Raw genomic sequence first — 23741 nt, 5'->3', positions numbered from 1 at the left:
CTGTCCCATCCCTGCCCCAGTCCCATCCCATCCCATCCCTGTACCTTCTGCAGCAGCTCAATCTCCAGCCTGTCCTGTCCCAGTCCCATCCTTGTCCCATCCCATCCCATCCCATCCCATCCCATCCCATCCCATCCCATCCCATCCCATCCCTATCCCATCCCATCCCATCCCTGTACCTTCTGCAGCAGCTCAATCTCCTGCTGTTTGGCGTTGAGGACAGCCAGTGCTTGCTCATGCTCCAGCTCCAGCTGTTGCCGCCGCTCCGCAGCCTCTCGCATGTGCTGTGAGGAGGAGGAGGAGGAGGAGGAGGGGACAGTCCCCAGGGACAGCCCTTGGGGACAGCCCACAGGAACAGCCCTCGGGGACAGCCCAGAGGGGACAGCCCCAGCTGCAGCCACACGGGCTGCCAGGCCAGGGGTGCACTGCTGCCCACACACACCTGCCTGGCACCTGAGAGGCAGCAGGAAACCTGGAGGGGCTGGGGTTTGGTCAGGGAACTCAGGCACGTGGACATCAGCCCTGCCAGGACCCAAATCCATGACGCTGCCATGCTCTGACACTGCCAGGACCCAGGCAGTGACACTGACACGGGTGCCCAGGTGAGCAGGACCCAGGCTGTGCCCCTGCCAAGGTACCCAGTGAGCAGGAGCCATCCCACCCAGCAGGCACACATTTTAGGGAGCATTGTGCTGACAAACTGGAGCCTGGACCAACATTCCCTCCCCATTTCCCCTTTATCTGCTTATCCCCTTATGCTGCTGTGCCTGCTTTGCCAATGCTGACCCAAAGGAGCAGCTTGGCTGATCTCTGCCTCTGGTCTGCAGAAAGTGAGACAGAACAGAGCTGACCAGGTGGGCTTGGGCAAAAGGGACCACACTGTAAGAGCCAAAATGAGGGATGTGGGGCTCCAGGCAGCTCTCCAAATGCAGTTTATTGTATCCAAGACATTCCAGCAGTCCAGGGCTGTGGGTGACAGAGCTGTGCCCACAGCTGTCAGCTCCAGCTGCAGCCAGGCCTGGACACCCTTTGGTTTTGGTTACATTGCATGATATATTTTACTTTTGGTTACGTTGCATGATATATTTTACTTTTGGTTACAATGCATTCTAGACTTTTCTTTGCTGAGCATCTTCATACAGTAGAACCAATCTATACCTTAACTGTTATCTATAGCCTATCATAAATACTATATTCATGTTACTGTTCTCCAATCACTAACAGTCAGTACATTACTGTTTGAGCTAGAAGTTGTTTTTCAGTTTTCTTGCAGTGGAAAATTCTGAGACCTTTTTTCTACTTGCAGCTTTGCTGCCTTGTTTGCCTGTGCTCTCTTCCTGCTTGGTAAAAACATCTTCTTGTTTGGGGTGGGTTTATCCTTTGCTCTAAGCCATAAAAACCCCTTCTAACCCACACACCCTTTGCCTCCTTGGTTATCCAGTGAGACTGGCTCAGCAATTCTTTTCTTCTCTATCAAAACGTGCTTCCATCCCTATAAGCACCCATATCTGTGAGACTTTCTTGTCAAACTTTCCTCCTTCCCAGCAGCCCAAACTCCCAGAAGTTGTGGGGGGTGTTGGATGCTAATGACTCTCAGCAATGTGGGCAAGGCTCCTGGGGGCAGCACAGGCTGCACAGTGCCAGGACACCCTCTGCAGATAGAAATCTTTCTCATTACAGGTTCATATTACTCCCCAGCGTCCCTGTAGCTTTCAAACAGCCTCATATTAAATGGGAGTTAAGAAAGATCTCTTTCTAGATTCTGATCTCCTCCCTGGTGAACCTGGTATTAAAGATTTTTATTTTCCAAATTACATACTATTCCCACAATAGTGTCTGAGCAGAGGCACAATGCCTTATCTGCAGCACTGAGTTATTGCACACAAACCTGTGAGAAATCAGCACTTGGGAAAACAAATGCATGGAGAAAATGGCAGAGAACAGCCCAAAATATCTCTTATTGTCTGCAGGAGAGAGCTGTATCAAGCTCATTTCTAGGCTGCAGTGAGCTGCTGTTCCCTGCACACTGCCCACAGCCAGGGGGCTGAACCCTCAGCCTGCACGTGTCTGCAAAAGAAGCAGAATTTGGCCTCTGCTTGGGATTTATTCACCTTTTGTTTGATTATAAACAACAACAACATTTCCCACGTTGTAAGTTTGCACCCTCAGCCATGGTTTGTTTCCTGGGAGTTTTGGGAGGATTTGATGTTTGCCTGTGGCCATTTCTGCACTGCATACTGTGCAGAAGGTCACAGGGAATGTCTGCTCTCAGTGGTTTATACCAACCAAGGAGAACTCTTGGCTCTGATTCTCATCTCACCCGAATGAACATCACCCATTTTACCAACGGTTCTTCCTCATTATTTAAATTATCAGGAAGAAACTCGCATTTCACTCCATCGAGATCAGTCTCAGATTGGTACAGCGTATTTTGGCACTGCTGAGCTCTCGCTGTTTCACACAAGCTACCACAGAACATTTCTGCTGAGCACTGATTCCTGATGACACTCCTGAAACACCAGGGGCTGCACCTCTGGGCATGGCTCAGGGCTCAAGGGAGCTCTGGGGCTCTGCAGCTCCCTGGGGCTCTGCAGCTCCCTGGGGCTCTGCTCAGGGAGAACAGCTCTGAGCTCTGGCCACGAGCAGCCAGGATCTCTGCACCCACCAGAGGATTCCCCCTCAGCAAAGGAGAGCTCCTGAAGAGGTGCAGAATGCAGAGGCCACAGGAATGTTTGCAGCCAGCTGGAGTGGCAGACACAGCTCTCTGGAGTGAAACATCTGGGCAGGTTTTCATGCTCTCATCCTCCCTTGCTCATTTTGACTGAAGTAACTGCGGTGCAGTGTTGATGCAAGTGCTGATAAATGGCAGATAAAGGGCTCTGGGTGCCCCTGTGCTGTCTGAGACCCTGCCAGTGCCTGGGATCCTCATTTCCCACCCCGACCCAAACTGAGAGGGGCATCCAGTGCTGGGTGTGCAGTGCTGAGCACCAGGGACCATGGGGAGCAGGGGAAGGATGCACTGATGGGATTTGGGGTTACACCCACCTTTAGGACCTGCTCTAGGTTCTCCAGCTTGGCTTGGAGCTGGTGTTCTCCCCCCACAGCCAAATCTCGTCCTTTGGTCACTCTGAGCAGGGTTTCCCAAAGGTGGTCATAGTCTGATTGTACCTGGGAAAACAAACAGGCCATGGCCAAGCTGCAGGGAATTATTGCAAACACAAACAGGCCATGGCCAAGCTGCAGGGAATTACTGCAAACACAAACAGGCCATGGCCAAGCTGCAGGGAATTACTGCAAACACAAACAGGCCATGGCCAAACTGTAGGGAATTATTGCAAACACAAACAGGTCATGGCCAAACTGCAGGGGCACACCTGGGCACACCTGGGCCGTGCTGCAGCGCCCGGGGGCACACCTGGGCACAGCTGGGCACAGCTGTGTGTTACCTGGCCGTGCTGCAGCGCCCGGGGGCACACCTGGGCACAGCTGGGCACAGCTGTGTGTTACCTGGCCGTGCTGCAGTGCTCAGGGGCACACCTGGGCACAGCTGGGCACAGCTGTGTGTTACCTGGCCGTGCTGCAGTGCTCAGGGGCACACCTGGGCACACCTGGGCACAGCTGTGTGTTACCTGGCCGTGCTGCAGTGCTCAGGGGCACAGCTGGGCACAGCTGGGCACAGCTGTGTGTTACCTGGTCATGCTGCAGCGCCCGGGGGCACACCTGGGCACACCTGTGTGTTACCTGGCTGTGCTGCAGTGCTCAGGGGCACACCTGGGCACAGCTGTGTGTTACCTGGCCGTGCTGCAGCGCCCGGGGGCACACCTGGGCACAGCTGTGTGTTACCTGGCCGTGCTGCAGTGCTCAGGGGCACAGCTGGGCACAGCTGTGTGTTACCTGGCCGTGCTGCAGTGCCCGGGGGCACACCTGGGCACAGCTGGGCACAGCTGTGTGTTACCTGGCCGTGCTGCAGCGCCCGGGGGCACACGCTGGCATGCTGCAGGCTCAGGCAGTTCTCCTCCCGCCCAGCATCCTTCAGCTCCTGCTCCTGGAACAGAAACAAAGCGTGTCACCTCAGCTCCGTGTCACCTCAGCTCCGTGTCACACCCTCCTGTCACACCCTCGTGTCACACCCTCGTGTCACACCCTCCTGTCACAGCCCCAGGATTCCCACTTGAAACCCCTGCAGTAAGGAGAGGATGTATTTGTGTATCCTCAGTGTGTTTGGAGGTGACAGATAAATGTCAACTTGAAATATTTGTATTGCTTGCTCAGAAAAAAAGCATTAAAGGACAAAGAATGAGTGACTCAAAGGTTCTGGAGCAATAACAGGTGGCAAAAGCCAGAAACTGAGGCAAAGTCTTGAAACTGCAGCCAAGTTCCCTCCCTGGGCTGTGTCTTCTGGAGGTGATCCAGGTCATAATTCCTGTCAGGCAGGAATCCCAGCAGTGTGGGTTCCAGGGTGTTCCTGGAGGGGGGTGTGGGCAGCAGGGAGCCCTGAGCCCAGGAGGGGCTGGGGATCAGCCCTGGGCACCTGTGCCCAAGGAAGGCACAACCTGCCCAGGGGAGCCCCCAGAAACAGCCCCTGGGAAACAGCCCCTGAGAAACAACCCCTGAGAAACAACCCTGTGAAACACCCAGTGAAACACCCAGTGAAACAGCCCTGTGAGATACCCCCTGTGAAACAGCCCCTGAGAAACAGCCCCTGAGAAACAGCCCTGTGAAACAGCCCTGAAACACCCAGTGAAACACCCCTGTGAAACAACCCCTGAGAAACAGCCCCTGGGAAACAGCCAGTGAAACACCCAGTGAAACACCCCTGAGAAACAAAACAGCCCTGAAACACCCAGTGAAACACCCAGTGAAACAGCCCTGAAACACCCCTGAGAAACAGCCCCTGAGAAACACCCCTGAGAAACAGCCCTGTGAAACAACCCTGTGAAACAGCCCTGAAACACCCAGTGAAACACCCCTGAGAAACACCCCTGGGAAACAGCCCCTGAGAAACAACCCTGTGAAACACCCCCTGAGAAACAGCCCTGAAACACCCAGTGAAACAGCCCTGTGAAACACCCCTGTGAAACACCCCTGTGAAACAGCCCTGAAACACCCAGTGAAACACCCCTGAGAAACACCCCCTGGGAAACACCCCCTGGGAAACACCCCCTGGGAAACACCCCCTGGGAAACACCCCCTGGGAAACAACCCTGTGAAACAACCCTGAAACACCCAGTGAAACACCCCTGAGAAACAAAACAGCCCTGAAACACCCAGTGAAACACCCCTGAGAAACAGCCCCTGGGAAACAGCCCCTGGGAAACAGCCCTGTGAGATACCTCTGTGAAACAGCCCTGAAACAGCCAGTGAAACACCCCCTGGGAAACAGCCCCTGTGAAACAGCCCCTGGGAAACAGCCCCTGTGAAACAGCCCCTGATTTCAGGCTGTGAGACAGCCCCAAAACAGCCCCTGTGAATCTCCCCTGCATTCTGCCCAGGATGTTTTCCCATCATTGCAGTCGGTGACTTTCTGTCCAAGCCAGTGACTCCTCCCTGAACAAAATCTGCCTCAGTGCTTCCCAGATCAGTCCAATATAAATCTTCAATGAAAAAAGACAGAAGTTAATCCCAGCTGCCCCAGAGCCACCCTGCACTCAACAAGCAATTTGCACATGGGACAGAGAGGTGAAGTCGGGCAACGTCCTGTGAGAGACTCTGCTTCCCAGCAGGTGGGACAGCCTGTGCTTGGGTTCAGGATGAGCACAGAGACCAGGACACACCATGGCTGAGCTGTTACTGAGCAGTGCTTTCTCCAAACCAAGGAATTTCCACTTGCCCAAGCCCTGCAGCCAGGAGGTGCCCAGGAATGGCCACGCCAGCTGAGCCAGGGTGGGCGCAGGGATGTTCCACAGCACAGAGCATCACTGGCAGTGGGAGCTGGGGGTGCTGGAGAACTCCCAGCCCGTTCCCAGAGGGACAGGTGCCTCCTGACAGCCCCATCTCCCCTCTCCCTCCTGGATTTCAACAAATGAAGCATTTCTCCATCTCCTGTGCCTGGCAGCAGCACCGAGCCCACCAACAGCAGGGCAGCACAGGGCTGGTCTTTGGGGTCTTTGGGGTCTTTGGGGTGCCAGAGCCTGCACAGATTTAAAGACTCACACATCAGCACAAACTTCACAGAGCATGAGACAATTCATAAACAAACAGCTGTGGAAAATTAAACGTGAGACATCAAAAATAAACTGCATTATTACCTCAGATGTAAGCTGCACCTTTGAAAGTGCAGAAATGAGGGCACAAATGTGTGCTCATAACAGAGCAAAATCCTCCTCTGGATGTGAGGACTGGCTAAAGAATTCCCAGCAGGAGGATGCTTTGGTAGATTTAATGCAGTCTGACACCACTGACTGGGTAACAAGGCTCTGCACTGCCTGCAGAAAGGCATCTGTTGCCCTGTGTGCTAGTTTGCTCATCCATCAATTATTTTTGTTTAAAACCCCCTGTAGCCTGTTCATTTATCTGCAGCTCCTTTTCTGAGGGTCTCTGCTGCCCGCAGCCCGGCAGGGCTGCACTGAGCTCAGTGGCTCTGATCCCTGGGACGGCTCTGGGCTGGGCGATGCAGGACAGAATCCAGCCAGGAGAAACGGGAAAACCTGCAGGCACCCAGAGGGGAAAGGAAGAACCTTCTGATCTTTTCCCACGCATCTTGGCCCTGTAAATGACTCACTTCAAAGGTCGGGCTCACCACCTCCAGCTCATTTTCTGTTTCTTCCAAGGGCTGCATTTGAAAAGCAAAGCAAAGCTGTACCTCAGCTGCAGCCCCTGCCACGGCCCCACGGCCCGGCTGGGGCACAAAATCCTGCTCCTAAACCCCTGTGAGCTCAGCTGTGCACGGGGGGACCCCGGCTCTGCACAGCGCAGTAACTGCAGCCTGCCCTGCACAGCTGCGCCCACAGGGCACTGGGCAGGGAGGAACCTGGGCAGGCAGGCAGCAAAGGCACAAAAGGGAAAAAGGAGAGGAGAAAGGGAGAAAAGGCAGAGAAAAAGAGGGAGAAAAGGGAGAAAAAAGGGAGAAAAAGCAGAGGGAAAAAAAAGGAGAAAAAGCAGAGAAAAAAAGGAGAAAAAACAGAGAAAAAAGGAGAAAAAGCAGAGAAAAAAGGAGAAAAAGCAGAGAAAAAAGGAGAAAAAGCAGAGAAAAAGGGAGAAAAAGCCGAGAAAAAAAGGAGAAAAAGCAGAGCTGCTGCTGCCCAGGCTGTGCCACCCTCCTGTCTGTCCGTCTGTCCCTGCCCAGGCTGTGCCACCCTCCTGTCTGTCTGTCTGTCCCTGCCCAGCTGTGCCACCCTCCTGTCCGTCTGTCTGTCCCTGCCCAGGCTGTGCCACCCTCCTGTCCGTCCGTCTGTCCCTGCCCAGCTGTGCCACCCTCCTGTCCGTCTGTCTGTCCCTGCCCAGCTGTGCCACCCTCCTGTCCGTCCGTCTGTCCCTGCCCAGGCTGTGCCACCCTCCTGTCTGTCTGTCTGTCCCTGCCCAGACTGTGCCACCCTCCTGTCCGTCTGTCTGTCCCTGCCCAGGCTGTGCCACCCTCCTGTCCGTCCGTCTGTCCCTGCCCAGCTGTGCCACCCTCCTGTCCGTCCGTCTGTCCCTGCCCAGCTGTGCCACCCTCCTGTCTGTCTGTCTGTCCCTGCCCAGGCTGTGCCACCCTCCTGTCTGTCTGTCCCTGCCCAGCTGTGCCACCCTCCTGTCCGTCCGTCTGTCCCTGCCCAGCTGTGCCACCCTCCTGTCTGTCTGTCTGTCCCTGCCCAGGCTGTGCCACCCTCCTGTCTGTCTGTCCCTGCCCAGCTGTGCCACCCTCCTGTCCGTCCGTCTGTCCCTGCCCAGCTGTGCCACCCTCCTGTCCATCTGTCTGTCTGACACCCGTCTGTCCCCTCCTGTCCCAGCGCAGGGACAGGGCTGTGCAGCCCTGCCTGCCACAGCCAGCCAGTTCACTTACAATAAATGACATTTCCTGGAAAGCTACGCATACAGTGAGAAATAAACAAGACAGTCTTACTGGTTTCAGGTGTTTTACTATTTCCATTTGATGCTCCCTCTCAACTGCCATGGTGAAGCACATGTTAGCAAGCAGCACAGGAAAGCAGCTGGACATTTCCTGAGGTTAGCACTTAAAAACTAATGAATTCCTGCAGAGAAACTAACAACGTGAGTGTTTTCCACTGCCACTCTGAAGGTAAGGGAAGAGCTGCTCAGAAACACTCGCATTTTACATAAAATCACTTCACAATTGGATTTGCTCAGTTTTAAAAATAGGAACTTTTCCGTGCAAATGATACTGTTCTAACAAAGGAAAACAAATGCAGCTTTACTCCTCTAATCAGCAGGCTGAATTTAGCACAAGAAACACCACACAAAAATAGCACTTCTTAAAAAGCACTGCTAAAAAAGGGACTCAGGAACTGAGCAGATTCTTGGCCTTGGGAAGTCCTGCAGCACAGCAGATCCTGGGGAGGAAACACAACAATTCCACCCTGCTGCATTTTTATTGCAGAAAACCCTGCAGGTGACCAGCCGTGCACACCAGCTCATTCCATTGTGAAAAATGAGTATTTCATGATTGGCTTTTTGCAAATATTCAAATGAATGTTATATGTGTTGTGTTAGAAGGTGATGCTGTATTAATTCTCTTAAGTAGTGTGTTAAATATTAGTTTTAGGTTATAACACAATGTTAAAATAGAAACTATGCTGTGTAGGATGCTTTTTCTAAAGAAAGGACTCGCAGTGAGACAGCAGCCACAGGACACCTGAATCTTTCAGAGAAAGAGAATTCATTGCTCTCTTATCAAGCTCTTCCCATCTCCTCAGCCATGACAACACCGTCAGCATTCACAGGAAGCAGCTGACACTGCCCAGCCAGAATCCTGTGTTTGAGTGGAATTTATGCATCATGGATGAGCTGTATGAATATGCAACAGGCTGTTGATTTTAAGGGTTAATCCTCTGTCAACGTGGGTCCTTTTTCGGGCTTATTTTGCCCAGAAAAGGTACCAGGACTGTCTGTAACTCTTTGTTTCTATTGTCTCATATTGTCCTAATCCCAATTGTCCCCATTATTATTACTCTAATTGTATTACTATTTTTATAACCATTTTATTACAATCAAACTTTTAACATTTTAAAGACAAGTGATTGGCGTTTTTCACACCATTGACAACAATTCCTTCCTGCTGCTTTTCACTCCCACCAAGCTCTGCAGCGAGCAGCCTTGCACACCAGCTCATTGCACTGACACTGCACAACAATTCCCTCCTGTGCTTTTCTATTCCAACAAAGCCTGCAGCGAGCAGCCTTGCACACCAGCTCATTGCACTGACACTGCACAACAACTCCTGCCTGTGCTCTTCTGTTCCAACAGACCCTGCAGTGAGCAGCCTTGCACACCAGCTCTGCTCCATTGACAAGAATTCCTCCCTGCTGCTGCTCTTCCACTCTGCAGCGAGCAGCCTTGCACACCAGCTCATTTCCCTGCACAACAATTCCCTCCTGTGCTCTTCTGTTCCAACAGGCCCTGCAGTGAGCAGCCTTGCTCACACACCAGCTCACTCCATTTGCAGTGCTCTGCCTGTTGCTCTGAAGCTCAGGTGAAACCCCAGGCTCACCTGAGCCTCTGGCAGGTTCCCCTCTTGCAGGACCACGTGGAGCCACCTCTGATTTGCTGCTGCTCAGGGCACAGCCGTCACTCAGAGCTGCCCATCACAGCCTCCCCCTTATCCTCCTCACCTTTTCTCACCTCACTTTTTCCTCCTCACCTGGTTTTCACCTCTCTGCCTTGTTTTCAGTCTCTTCACTTCTCCACCTGACGTTGGCTCACCTCTGGCACACAGTATAACCATGACAGGATCCTCTCAACTCTTTTAAAAACGAAAATGGGTGAAGAGATAACTGAGGCATTTCCCTAACACAGGCAGGGCATGGATGAGCAGCCCTGGGAGCTGGGATGTCCCCAGAGGTGCCCCCAGCCCGGGTCCCTCTCTGCTGCCCCAGCCCAGCCTGTCCAGCCTCTCCATCTCCCATTTACCAGTGCCCACACTGCTGCTGCTCCCCACAGCACACATTGATTGATTGATTGATTGATTGATTGATTGATTGATTGACTGGTTCCCCTCTGGAAACGGAGGGAGCCCTGTCTGGATCTGCTTTACTGATCCCTGCAATGCAATTAGCCAGACTGGCTCCCACGAACGCTTCTCAAAAAGCTTTTCCTTCTCATCATGCACAGAGAGCAGAGAGCAGCAAACAAGATCAGCTGTTGCCATGGGAACACCGTGCCCCAGCAGGTGAAAAATTCACTCGTGGCTCTGGAAAAGGATGAAATGTACTGAACCTGAGCATAACATCAACCACAGCTCAAAAGGCTTCGTGTTTTCCCCAAAGATTGGCAGATCTTGTAGTGAGAAATGCAGAGATGCAAATGCTAAAGACCCTCCTGTGAACTCTGGTGACATCAGTAATTCTTCAGCTGTCTCAGAGTAATTTTATTAGGCAGGAACTTCTATCAATATATTGCGTAAGTTTGGAAATCTCTATGAAAAGTTAAGCCAAATTTTTAGAAGTTATGAGTGACTTGAAAACAGAAGATAATTTTTCATTTCAAGACAGACAGGAGAAAAATATGCTGAATAATTTGAAGGATTAGGTGCCAGAAGCATCATTCAAAAACAGCTCTTCATGCTCCCGAAACTCTGCTTTCAGAACAGATCATATTACAGCCTTCAAGTCAGACTGCACAATCCATTCTTCACTTTCTGCTGAGCTAAGGGGGTACAGGGAAACACTGAACAAATCTAGGAGAAAAGCAAAGTATTGTGAACCAGTGCTTTCCCTGCATGTTCTCTAAGGAAAGATAAACATTGCCCCTGCTATTTACCCAAAGTTTCCTGTTTCAGATACAAACAAAGCCAGAGCAGCTCCTGAAGCCCTTCAGGGCAAGCAGGGATGGGAGCACAGGGCCCATTTCTGCACAAACAGGCGACTGTGCCAGAGGAGGGAGATGGAGAGGGAGGAATCGTGGTGCAGAACACCCCTGATCCGTGAACTGACTGGAAAACAAACAAAGGATAAACCACCCAAAGCCACCCACAGCTGGGCAGGGACAAGGAGCCCAGCAGGGAGAGGCCGGAGACCCTGGGCAGGACCAAAACCACTCCCAGAACACAGCACTCCACAGTGCTGAACAGTGCTGGACACTCCTGCTGCTGAACCGGGGCTCCAGAAATTCACCCCAGTGCTAATGGCAGTTGGCCTTGGGCCTCGTCATTTTAATTCTTTCATTTCATAAAAACCAACTGTGGAGGCAGCTGTGAATGAAAAGCTCTGGAAGTTCTCAGGAAAGGCTGTGGGGAGAGGAGAAAAGAAAAAGAAAGGAATTCTGAAAAACACCAAGCACAAAGAATCTCCTCTATTCTCTATTTGAAATTGCTGCTTATCAGAACTGAACAAGAACCAGTGTACCTGACTGAAAGAAGCCTCAGGTGTCACCTTTGTACAGCAACCTCCTGAGCCATCCCAGACGCCTCCAGCACCACTTCTGGGCTCTCCCAGCCATCAGGTAAACCCAAACCCACAGCAGAAAATCTGCTCATGAAGAAAGAATGGATCTCTCACAAGGCAATTGCAATTCTCTGTGCAAAGCAAAACCTTGGAGAAGGTTTGAAAACTACACAAAAAACTTCCAGCACTTCAGACACTTGAGTCCAGACACTGTCAACTGTATTTCTACTAATTATGAATTCCATTAACTTAGATCTTCTATTCCTATTGAACGAATTTTTCCATTGCTGCTTATGTTTTCTCATGATATATTTATTTGTTCCAAGGAATGCTGAGAGATCTTCAGTCCTCAAGCAAACTAATTAGTTTTAATAAAGCCAGAAGAAATTAGTTTGGGTTAAAAATTACCAGATAACAAATTTAAGAGATGCTTCTGGTTCTCAGTGGGCTGAGACAGAGGGGTAATCAAAGGGGATGATCAGATTATCTCCCATTATGAACAAAGATTTTGCAATTAGGCAACATTTCCAGGCACACGAAGAAATCACTGAGTTATGTGCTCATATGATGCTATCAGGGAAGCTCAGGAAAAATAACCTGACAATAGGTCTGTGTGCATCTGGAAGGTCTGGGAGCGGAGGGTGGCAAAGAAATTATTCCAAACCCTTCTCTCTCCTCAGGAGAGGGAGATGAAATCTCCCAGCCTGACACTGAAATGAAACTGAGCCTCCCCCAATTTCCCCAACGCAGCTATCAGCAAAAGGAGGGATGAGAGTGGAAATTAAAGATAGCCCCAGATGGCTGCACATTTATGAAGTTTTCTAGAACATAAATTTCACCCCATTGATTCTTTTTTTCCGGCTCTCTGCTGAAGAATGACCCCTGCCTGCAGAGGAGATTCCAGCAATAGGGAAATAGGGAAAACAGCCCAGGAGGGACTGGAATTCCTCCTGAATATCCCAGTGCAGAACATTCCCAGCGCCAGGAGTGCTGCTCCAACATCCCCACTGCCCGCCCAGCACACCAGCTGAGAGCTCCAAACCCACCCTGCAGGAGCCCCCAGCCCTGAGGGCATTTCCCAGCCCTGCCTGGGCCAAACCTCCTGAAAACGTGCAAAACCTCCTGAAAACGTGCCAAACCTGCTGTAAATGTGCAAAACCTCCTGAAAACGTGCCAAACCTGCTGTAAATGTGCAAAACCTCCTGAAAACGTGCTAAACCTGCTATAAGTGTGCAAAACCTGCTGCAAGTGTGCCAAACCTGCTGTAAATGTGCAAAACCTCCTGAAAACGTGCCAAACCTGCTGTAAGTGTGCAAAACCTGCTGAAAACGTGCCAAACCTGCTGTAAGTGTGCAAAACCTCCTGAAAACGTGCCAAACCTGCTGTAAATGTGCAAAACCTCCTGAAAACGTGCCAAACCTGCTGTAAATGTGCAAAACCTCCTGAAAACGTGCTAAACCTGCTATAAGTGTGCAAAACCTCCTGAAAACGTGCTAAACCTGCCGTAAATGTGCAAAACCACCTGAAAACGTGCCAAACCTGCTATAAGTGTGCAAAACCTCCTGAAAACGTGCTAAACCTGCTATAAGTGTGCAAAACCTGCTGCAAGTGTGCCAAACCTGCTGTAAATGCGCAAAACCTCCTGAAAACGTGCTAAACCTGCTATAAGTGTGCAAAACCTGCTGCAAGTGTGCCACACCTGCTGTAAATGTGCCAGACCTGCTGTAACTGTGCCAAACCAGCTGCAAGTGTGCCACACCTGCTGTAACTGTGCCAAACCTGCTGTAACTGTGCCAGACCTGCTGCAAGTGTGCAAAACCTGCTGTAAATGTGCCACACCTGCTGTAAATGTGCCAGACCTGCTGCAACTGTGCCAGACCTGCTGTAACTGTGCCAGACCTGCTGCAAGTGTGCCAGACCTGCTGTAAATGTGCCAGACCTGCTGTAACTGTGCCAGACCTGCTGTAACTGTGCCAGACCTGCTGGCGCCTGCCCTTGCAGCCCCCGAGCACAGCGGGCAGCAATCCTGCAGTGCAACACAATCCCAGCAAACCCAAACCCTGTCTGTGCCTCCCTGGGATGCTCTGAGAGCTCCCAGTGCAGGATCCAGCCCTGAGTTTGCCCTCCAGCACAGCAGCAATGAGAGGGGTTTGACTCTCTCCTCAGTCTGTGTATCCCTCATTAGCCACCCTCTCCCTCCATTAGTGCCTTGCTGTTGTTCTATTTTCTGAGCTCCCAGCAAATTAACACTAAATTGAATTCCACAAAAAAGTTGTTGCAGGCTTTCTCCCCCATGCCTGATTTAATCCCATTTTCTTCTCCCTCAATTTACGCTACATTTAATGGTGGAAATTATTTCTAAGATTGATTTCTGATGATAATACTTATCACAGCTCAGAGGATTATTCTTCCTGTCTATTTTTAGCCAATTCTCAAAGAAAAGATTTGCTCTGGAACAACTTGTGAAGGCCAAAAGTGATATTTAAACAAAAAATCATTTCTTTTCCCTTCTGCCTCCCCTTTACAGCAGCACACCCAGCCCGTGGCAGGAGACACAGAGGCCTCACAAATTTCCTCCTGTCATAAATAATGCCAGCAAATGGGGGAGAATGGACAGAAGAATTAGAAATAATCAGTATTATTCATTTGAATTAGATGTATAATAAATTATTTCCTTTATGGACAAACCTACAAGAAAAGACATTCTTCTACAGTTTTCAACAGCTCTGAAATTCTTTTAAGAAAATAAAATTATCAATTATTGGTGCTATGTCATGAATATAAGCTGTTTTTAAAAAAATATTCTCCATATAAAATTATCTCTTTTTAAAGCCCTATGCTTCAAATTGTTTGAAGTCTGATGGGAGAGTATCTGCCTAATCCATTTCTTTCACTTGGGCATTCCAGATTTCATGCAGCTGTGCAAAGCCAGCTCTGATAACAGACCTGTGAGGCTCCTCACAAGCAGAAAAGGAGTCAGGAGGAAAAAATGTACAGGCAGAGGGTGGTGGAAAAGGGCAAAGGGCAGAGAAATGGGGCTGCAGGGGAGAAATGCAGAGTTACAGCCCTCACTGCTGCTGCCACGCTGCAGGACCCTGCTCCAGCCTGCACCTTCTGCTGGGCAGGCAGCAGCCCCTGGGGAGCTGCATTTCCTGCGGGAGCTGCATTTCCTGCAGCCCAGGGAGGCTTGGGAGCTGCATTTCCTGCAGAGGGCAGCCTGTTACCTGCATTTCCTGCAGAAGGAACCTCCTGAGCTGCATTTCCTGCAGAGGGCACCTTGTTACCTGCATTTCCTGCAGAGGGAACCTTGTTACCTGCATTTCCTGCAGAGGGCAGCCTGTTACCTGCAGGCAATGCAGAGGGCACCTTGTTACCTGCATTTCCTGCAGAGGGCAGCCTGTTACCTGCATTTCCTGCAGAGGGAACCTTGTTACCTGCATTTCCTGCAGAAGGAACCTCCTGAGCTGCATTTCCTGCAGAGGGCACCTTGTTGCCTGCATTTCCTGCAGAAGGAACCTTGTTACCTGCATTTCCTGCAGAGGGCAGCCTGTTACCTGCATTTTCTGCAGAGGGAACCTTGTTACCTGCATTTCCTGCAGAGGGCACCTTGTTGCCTGCATTTCCTGCAGAAGGAACCTCCTGAGCTGCATTTCCTGCAGAGGGCACCTTGTTGCCTGCATTTCCTGCAGAGGGCACCTTGTTACCTGCATTTCCTGCAGAAGGAACCTTGTTACCTGCATTTCCTGCAGAGGGCACCTTGTTACCTGCATTTCCTGCAGAGGGCAGCCTGTTACCTGCATTTCCTGCAGAGGGAACCTTGTTACCTGCATTTCCTGCAGAGGGCAGCCTGTTACCTGCATTTCCTGCAGAGGGCAGCCTGTTACCTGCATCTGTTACCTGCATTTCCTGCAGCTCAGGTCCTGCTCCATCCCTGCCCAGCCGGAGCTGCCCTGGCTGAGGAGCCTCAGGCCCTGCACCCCAGCATCCGAGGGTGCCCAGACATGGAACTCCTGCCAGCCCCTGCTGGGCTCGTGCCTGGCTCAGCAGTTCAGTCTGAGCCTTTCCTTCTGCTTTCAGCACGGCTCAGCGTGACTCAGGGCTGGTGCTGCCCTGACTGGGCTTCGAGCCCATAATTAACCAAATGAGTTCCTTCCCTTGATTATTGCTCTGGGTGACTGTGGTTTCCTGTCCCCTCAGCTCGGGCAGGGCAGGGCAGGGCAGGGCAGCTGCCCCAAACTGGCCCAGCCAGGGATCTGCAGGGCAGGGCTGGACCCTCAGCTCTGCCCTGGAAATCCCATCCCGCTCCCCAAGAGCCTGGAAGGAAATCCAAGTCCTGAACGCTTTCTCTCTGCCAGATTGTCAAATGGCATCATCTCTTCTTATGTGCAAAATGTGTGCTGGAAGTTGCTCAAATGCCAAAACTTGTCTGATCCTGCTACAGTGTAGTAGAGGATAATTTCTAAATTTAGGAAGTAATTGCTCTGCTGCCCAGTGAAACGTACACTAAAAAAATAATTCCTCTAGGCAAGTCCTCATTTTAAACAGCAATTCAGACTGCAGTGACACAACAAGCACTAAAGCTCTGGGAAAGGGAAGCTGTGCAATTCCATTGTTGCTGTTTTCTGTTCCCTTGCTGTTTCACAACACAGTCCAAACAACAGCAGCAGTGCTCAGATGTCATCCAGCACACCCTTACAAAGTGCTTGGCAAATAAAACCACGCCGTTCTCCTGGGTAATATTTCTTTTTGTGGAGCATTCTGACTCCCCCAGCTGTGTTTTATTGGAATTCTGAACAAAAAGCTGACATTTCCAGCTCCTTTGTGCAGATGAAAGGAAGGGAAGGTTCTGGTTTCAGACACAGCCTGCCTGGCACTGCTGCCCTGGAGCTGCCCTTGCCAGCCTGGACCTTGGGGGCACCAAGACTTGGATTCCAGGAATTTCAGAGCCTGAAATCCCAGCTCCTAAAACCTGAAAGAGGCTGGAGACAACAGCTGTCACAGACATCTTTTATGAAAAATCCTTTCCTGAGAGGCTAAGAGGCCTCAGGAACAAAGTGTAACCAATGGTTATCTGCTGCTGTGGAATGCAACAGGTGCAGCTGGGATTGGGCTCATGTGGTTGTTTCTAATTAATGGCCAATCACAGCCCAGCTGGCTCGGGCTCTCTGTCTGAGACAGAAGCTTTGTTATCATTCTTTGTTTTTCTATTCTTAGCCAGCCTTCTGATGAAACCTTTTCTTCTGTTCTTTTAGTATAGTTTTAATGCAATACATATATAATAAAATAATAAATCAAGCCTAAAACATGGAGTCGGATCCTCGTCTCTTCCCTCACCCTCAGACCCCTGTGAGCACGGCCACAGCCAAGCAAACGAGCTGACAACAGAGCAGTTTGCTGCCAGCTGGAACTGCTCCTGTGACAGCCCACAGGGGGTTTGAACCCAGACCTGCAGGCAGGCAATGCCACCAGCCCTGCTCTGCAGGCACCCCCCAAGAACAGCTCTGAGCCTCTCACAGCTCTGACACCCCGTGAGTTCCTGCTGGATTAAACATTCAGTGCCAGACACTGTTAAATTGGGATTTCACAGTCCTCCCAACTCAGCCCAACCCTGACAGGGGAGGGAAGGGCAAACCAAAGTCCCAAACTCGCCGTAAGTTTTTGTCAGCGCTCAGAAAGGATCAAGGGGAGCCCAGGGTGCAGCTGCACGGAGCAGTCAGTGCATGGGCATCACAGAGCAAATGCAGAGAGCCCAAAGGCTGCCCCAGGTCCCAGAGAGCCCCACCACCCCCTGGAACTTCAGGCAGAATCTCTCAATTAGCAGACCCAGCAGAAAGCCCAGGTGCTCAGCTATCAAACCTGCCCCAAGACAGACCTCACAGTGCCTGCTGCCCATCCTCCCCAGGTCACTAACCATGGGGCTGCCTTCCCCACAGGCAGACATTTCCCACTCACACTCCAGGGGCTGCCTTGGTTTTAAAGTTAATTACATGGAAATGTGCTAAAAGTGCTGCTGCTGCATGGGAGGAGTGCAGCCCTCTTCGTTTTATAGGTAAGGACACAGTCCTGTTTCAGGGGAATTATTCCCAGAATCTGAATAGCTGAGATCTTGCACCGGGCATGGCCCAGCTCGTCTGCCAGTCTAAATTGGTTCATGTGGCAAGAAAATGCTCTCAACAGGGCTGGAATCCGAGAAATAGAACTTGAAAATAGAAATTAAAATCCAAAATCGAAGTAAAAATCCCAAAAAGCCTCCCAAACCCTCCTACTGATACAGCAGTCAGTCAGCCTATCAAAATTACATGACTTTTACCACACTTTTAAATTGCTTTTAATTATTACCATTTACGCTGCCCTGGAAATGACAAAGTGTCTCAGCTGGAGTCAGGGATAAATTTTCAATAATGTTGGAAAGCAAAGCAACACTCTCAGAATGTGGACTTCAAACCTGCCCCAAATCAGCTGTGAGTGTGCTCAGAGCACATGGAAGCAGGGCCAGGCTCCCTGTGAAGGCTCAGAGCACTCTGCAGAGCTGGGAATGGCCCCGAGGGCGCCAGGAACTATTCTGCACACAAATAACACAGAGACGCTTGCTTCTGTCTGTAATGAGAATTAGCAGCATTTAGCCTCAAAAAGGAGCCAGACTCACCCCTGCCAAATGCTCTGGTCTTCAAGGAAACGGACAAAATGTGGAAGGAAGATGGGAAAACTGAATTTGGTTCACAACTATGGCTGGAGAACAAGCAAACCAGGTTCCAGTCTCCTTGTGGCCCTTTGGAAGCAAAGCTGCACCCAGCAGCTCCTGCTCCAGATGCAAATAATGCAACCTCAGGTGACAACAAATGCACAGCAACAGTGCAGTGCAGCACAACACAGCTCCATCCCCACAGGACATGGCCTGCCAAAACTCACTGCTGAGCTGCAGAGCTGGGTCATGAGGGGTAATTACATGAATGAAAAATGCCCAGAATACATCTTCTCATTATTGTTACTTTTCTTATATTTAGGGCTTTTAACAATTTTTCTACATTGACTTCAGATCAAACTACTGCTAAATTTGCAAACTACACAGCTTCAAATTTGCAAACTACACAGCATTCTATGGAAAAAATAGGAGCAGATTCCCTTATGAATACATTTTGGTCAGTCTTTGACTTACTCCCAGCTTCACAACCTTGGTTTACAGCTCAGAGCCTGACAGGAGCAGGGCTGATTCCAACTAAACCAAATTACAGGTATTAATTAATGGCTGATGCTTGTTTGCCAGCTCCTGCAAGCAGAAGGGTGGATAGAAATGTATTTACAGCAGAATTTAATTACCCATTTTCAAGCCACTGGCCTCCTGGCAAAAGCCTCCCGACGTAGTGCAGAATAGGACTTGGATTAAGAATTAATTTACTGTCAGGAGTGATCTGCAATTTAACAGCTTAATCGAGTTTGCTGTGAAATTGGTCAGGAGCTGTGGAGCCTGAGCTGCCCCAGAGCTGCTGCAGCCAGGCAGGGTCAGGATCCATGAATCAGCTCAGCCACAAAACCAGGCCTGGCTCAGGATCTAGAGCTAAAGCAGCAAACCTGAGCCAGGTTCAGGATCTAGAGCTAAACCAGCAAACCTGAGCCTGGCTCAGGATCCATGAATCAGCTCAGCCACTAAACCAGGCCTGCTCAGGATCTATAGCTAAACCAGCAAACCTGAGCCTGGCTCAGGATCCATAAATCAGCCAGGAACCAGAGCCTGGCTCAGGATCTGCTCAGGATCCACAGCTCAGCCCTAAACCAGAGCCTGGCTCAGGATCCACAGCTCAGCTCAGCCACTAAACCAGGCCTGCTCAGGATCTAGAGCTAAACCAGCAAACCTGAGCCTGGCTCAGGATCCACAGCTCAGCTCAGCCACTAAACCAGGCCTGCTCAGGATCTAGAGCTAAACCAGCAAACCTGAGCCTGGCTCAGGATCCATAAATCAGCCCTAAAGCAGGGCCTGGCTCAGGATGTGCTCAGGATCCACAGCTCAGCCCTAAACCAGAGCCTGGCTCAGGATCCCCAGCTCAGCCCTAAAGCAGGGCCTGGCTCAGGATGTGCTCAGGATCCACAGCTCAGCTCAGCCCTAAAGCAGGGCCTGGCTCAGGATGTGCTCAGGATCCACAGCCAAACCAGCAAGCCCTGACCGTCTCTGTGACAGGAGCTGCTCAGGACACCTCTCTCACTTGGATTTGCCCTGTGCTGGACTCCTGTCAGCAGCAGACAGTGCCAGGCTCAGTTCTGTGCACCCAGAGCAGGCTCTCCTCCCGTGCAATGCCCCTGGCAGCCCCTGGATCCCTGCCCAGGGTGGGCTGTGGGGAGCAGGCAGCAGCAGAGCCGCCCCCAGCTCGAGTGGGAAGCCAGGCTGCAGCCCTGGAAATGCCAAGGCACAGAAAAAGCACGCCTGTCCCAATTTCCTCGTGTTATTTTGGTACACTTCAGGAAAAAGCCCAACAACACATAACTCATTAATTATAACCTTTCAAAAGTGTTTTCCTTCCCCCCCAAACTGCTAAAATTTAGCAGAGCTGCAGCCAAAGTTCTAATAGAACTAATTTTAGCCTTTGTCATGCACAGAACATCATGAAGTAGGTCTCATCCTTCTATTAATGCAGATGTATGGAAGCAGTCGGTGCAGGAAGCTTTCAGAGGGGCTGGTGAGTGTTCTGTGGGCCTGGTGTGTGTGCTGGTGAGAGCACAGCCCTGACAGGCCAGGAGAATGAGCAGGGCCCAGCTCCATTCACTGACAGCCACATGCAGATTTTACTGCCATGTTCATCTATCTCACTGATTTCAGCAGCCTTGTCACACGTGCTGGCCTCACTCTCTGCTGTCTGAGCCCAATTGCCACAGTGCTTTAAAAATGGAAATGCTTCTGCTGGTCACATGCGCTGGCTTTCTTGGGAGAGTGGCTCAGTGCTGATGAGAGGGACCAGACTGGAGTTCCCTGATAATCCACAGGAAAACAAGGCACAGGCAGGGCAGCGGCTCAGCCAGATCTCCACTAAAATCCCTGGGAGGAAAACCAAAAACCAAAACCAGCCCCACGCACCCCTCACACCTCTGAGCCACACTCGGCTCTGCCCGCTCACATCCTTGGCCCTGTTTGTGATTTTCAGAGGCAGGGAAGGAGCCAGAGAGAGCAGTGCCCTGCTGGGGCTGGGCTGTGCCAGGACACAAAGAGAACCCTGGCATTTCCATTGCAATGTCAGCTTAATTTACCGTGAGGATTAAAAACTCTGGCACAGGAGTGTGTAGCTGTGTGGGTAGTGCTGATCTAAACACCAGCATTCTGCATGACTTACCCTGTCAGCTTCAAACCCTTCACAAAAGGACTTGGTTCATTTTTGCTTTTAGCCCAACATTTGTCAGTGAAGCACCTCCTGCATTCGGAATCTGTGCTGGGATCCCCAGACAGAGATGCAAATATAAAACATGCATGAGTGCTAAGCAAGGATGGGGCAGCAATTTGTGAACATCAGCACGCTCCAGTGTTCACACTCCCAGATTTGCTGGCTGTATCTGATCAGAAGGGACAGCTCACAAATGCAGGTTTAAACATCTCTTTGACACCCAATATGCTTTTCCCCAGCACACCTTTTATCCCTTTGTGCATCACCATGGGCTCACCACAGCCCCCAAAATCCATTTCAGAGAGGGATTTAAACAGGACTCAAGCTGTCCCCTCAATAATTTCCAAATTAACTCTCAGGCCAAAACAGAAACCTGTCACACACACCTCTGAGTTCAGCAGCAACCCCTGAAGGTTTTTGTATGGGGTTTCAGATTTACATTTCTCAGTTTCATCTGAATACTTTGCCTCCAACCACTGTACTGGACAAGAAGCCTTGCAAGATTCTGCAGTCTGAATCATTAGGACAAAAGTTAATTAAATCACATTACATTCTCTCCTCAGACATGCTATTTTGTCTTAAAGATGATTAAACAAGAGACAAATGTAATTAGGGCAGGAAAAAGTATAAGCCAAACGTTAATCTTATGGTGTGCTTTAGGAAAATGGAGCAATAAATCACCTTGCTGCCTTTGTTTGGCAGTAACTGATAACACAGAGAGCCCTCAGCCTCCCTGCCTGATACCAGCATCACTGATGGGGCAGTGTGGAGGGAGCTGGGGCTGTGGCAGCAGAAATTCCAGTTAGACAGAGAGGGAACATCTGAGCCTGGCTCATGGAGATGGAGCCCTCCAGAGAGGAATCAATGGCAGGAGATATTCCAGTTAGGACAGAGAGGGAACATCTGAGCCTGGCTCATGGAGATGGAGCCCTCCAGAGAGGAATCAGTGGCAGCAGATATTCCAGTTAGACCAGAGACCATCCAAGCCTGGCTGGTGCAGGTGGAGCCTTGCCGAGAGCCCTCAGCACAGCCCCGGGTGGTGGAACCCAGGCTGCACCAGGCTGTGCAAACCCCTCAGCTGCCCCTGAGGGAGCCCAGCTCTGCCCCAGGAGGGCTCCAGGGAAGGGGCAGAGCCCTGGACGTGCCCCTGCTCCTGCTGGGCAGGTGTGCCCAAAGGAGATGGTGGCTGTGACCCCCAGGATGCCCCAGGGTGGGTGGGATGCCCCCTCCCCATGCTGGGATTGCACAGAAAAGCTGGGATTTCAGGGAAACACTTTTTGCCTCCTGAAGGCACAAGTTCTTGGTGTGAAGGAATAACCAGTGAGTCCCCAGTGACTCCAGGGGTGCCCAGGTGGGTTTTTGTGGGCCTGGGTCTGCAGAGAGCCCCTCCCTCCCTTCTCCTGCTCAGGGAATCTGACCCTGCAGGCAAACACTGACTCCCCCTTTGCCACCAGACCCCAGCATTCTGCTCACATCACTGCTGTGTAATTATTCTTTTCAGGAGCAGAAATGCAAAGGAGGCATTAACAGCCGTTCCAAATATCACATTTGTGCACTTTTCCCTTGTCATATTAAATATAATTACTTCTGATGCAATCAAACTCATACCCTTCACATGGATAAATCCAGCACCAAATTTAGAACCCCAAGCTTCAAACATCAGGCTCTTAAAGCAAAGCTTTAAGCCTTTACTTTCAGTTCACTGAGGTACAAAGAACAGTGAGAACATAAGGTTTGAAAATGGTATTTTTAAAATGAAATTTCTTGAAATTATTCTGTTAGTTACTGGTGGCAAAGAGCTTTGAAGATCAAAGGTGAGACATGAACTCCATCTGATGGCTCAGCAGCAGGAGATGGGAACCAGCTAACTGACCAAGCTTTCCAGAAGGTTCCTCTCTAAACTGAGAATCAGAGCATGTGAAATGCAAGCAGAACTCCTCTGCTGCTCTTGAGAGCCAGGATGGGTGCCCCAAAGCAGACTGAGATGTGCTGGTATGTCACAGAGATATTTTATGAAAAATCCTTTCCTTAGGATCTTTTCTCCTGAGAAGCTGAGAGGCCTCAGAAATGAAATGTCACCAATGGTTATCTGCTGCTGTGGGATGCAACAGGTGCATCTGGGATTGGCCTCATGTAGTTGTTTCTGATCAATGGCCAATCACAGCCCAGCTGGCTCAGAGTCTCTGGTCAGTCAAAAGATTTTATTATCATTCCTTTCCTTTCTATTCCTTTCAAGCCTTCTGATGAAATCCTTTCCTCTATTCTTTTAGTATAGTTTTAATATATAATTTTCTTTTAATATAATATATATCATAAAATAATAAATCAGCCTTCTGACACATGGAGTCAGGATTCTCATCTCTGCCCTCGTCCTGGGACCCCTGTGAACACCAGGACACTGATCAGAGCCACAGGCTGTGCCCAGGCTCCTGCACCTGCCATTCCTGCAGCCAGAGCTCAGCACTGGAGTTATTTATGTCCCATTGTTGGCCTTGACACCCCCATTTCAGGCTGGGGCTGCCCCACAAGCAGAGCTGGGTGTGCTCAGTGTGAGTGCAGGATTCAGCAATCAGGGCAGAGCTAACTGCAGCCAAACCCTCCCAAACCTCCCCCAAAACGCCCAAACCCTGGAGCTGTGCACACACAACCAAAGCCAGAAGCAGCCCAGAGCAGCCCCTGGGCTGCAGAACAAAACTCTGCAGGTGCAGCAGCTGCACAGGCTGGGGAACAGAGCCAGACTTACTGAGAGCTGCCAGGGATGACACTGGCGTCAAGGTGCTGACATGGGACTGGAGGCCTCTGTCTCTCCTATAAAGCAGCTCTGATCAGAGGTTTCCTG

The 23741-nt window shown here is 50.6% G+C and overlaps 1 protein-coding gene across 6 annotated transcripts in view; it reads right to left on the bottom strand.

Annotated features, from left to right (window-relative positions):
• Positions 1-4038, bottom strand: part of RIMBP2 (RIMS binding protein 2) — a 49522-nt gene extending 45484 nt beyond the window's left edge. For 5 of the 6 annotated variants that reach the window (XR_008508704.1, XM_054516817.1, XM_054516818.1 and 2 more), the window contains exons 1-3: positions 3447-3477; positions 3046-3168; positions 180-284 (exon numbers count right to left, since the gene is read on the bottom strand). Coding sequence is in view for 5 of the 6 variants with exons in the window: in XM_054516817.1 (XP_054372792.1) it covers positions 180-281 (102 nt within the window). In the remaining variant the exon portion in view is untranslated. Of the gene's footprint in view, positions 1-179; positions 285-3045; positions 3169-3446; positions 3478-3955 lie in introns of those variants that run through there. The other variant, XM_054516821.1, reaches the window with a different exon arrangement.
• Between the last annotated feature and the right edge of the window lie 19703 nt (positions 4039-23741).

This window comes from Molothrus ater, chromosome 18, assembly GCF_012460135.2.
Source record: "Molothrus ater isolate BHLD 08-10-18 breed brown headed cowbird chromosome 18, BPBGC_Mater_1.1, whole genome shotgun sequence".
NCBI lineage: Eukaryota > Metazoa > Chordata > Aves > Passeriformes > Icteridae > Molothrus > Molothrus ater.
The sequence above is the reverse complement of the archived record's forward strand: the minus strand, read 5'-3'. Positions and strand labels throughout refer to the sequence as shown.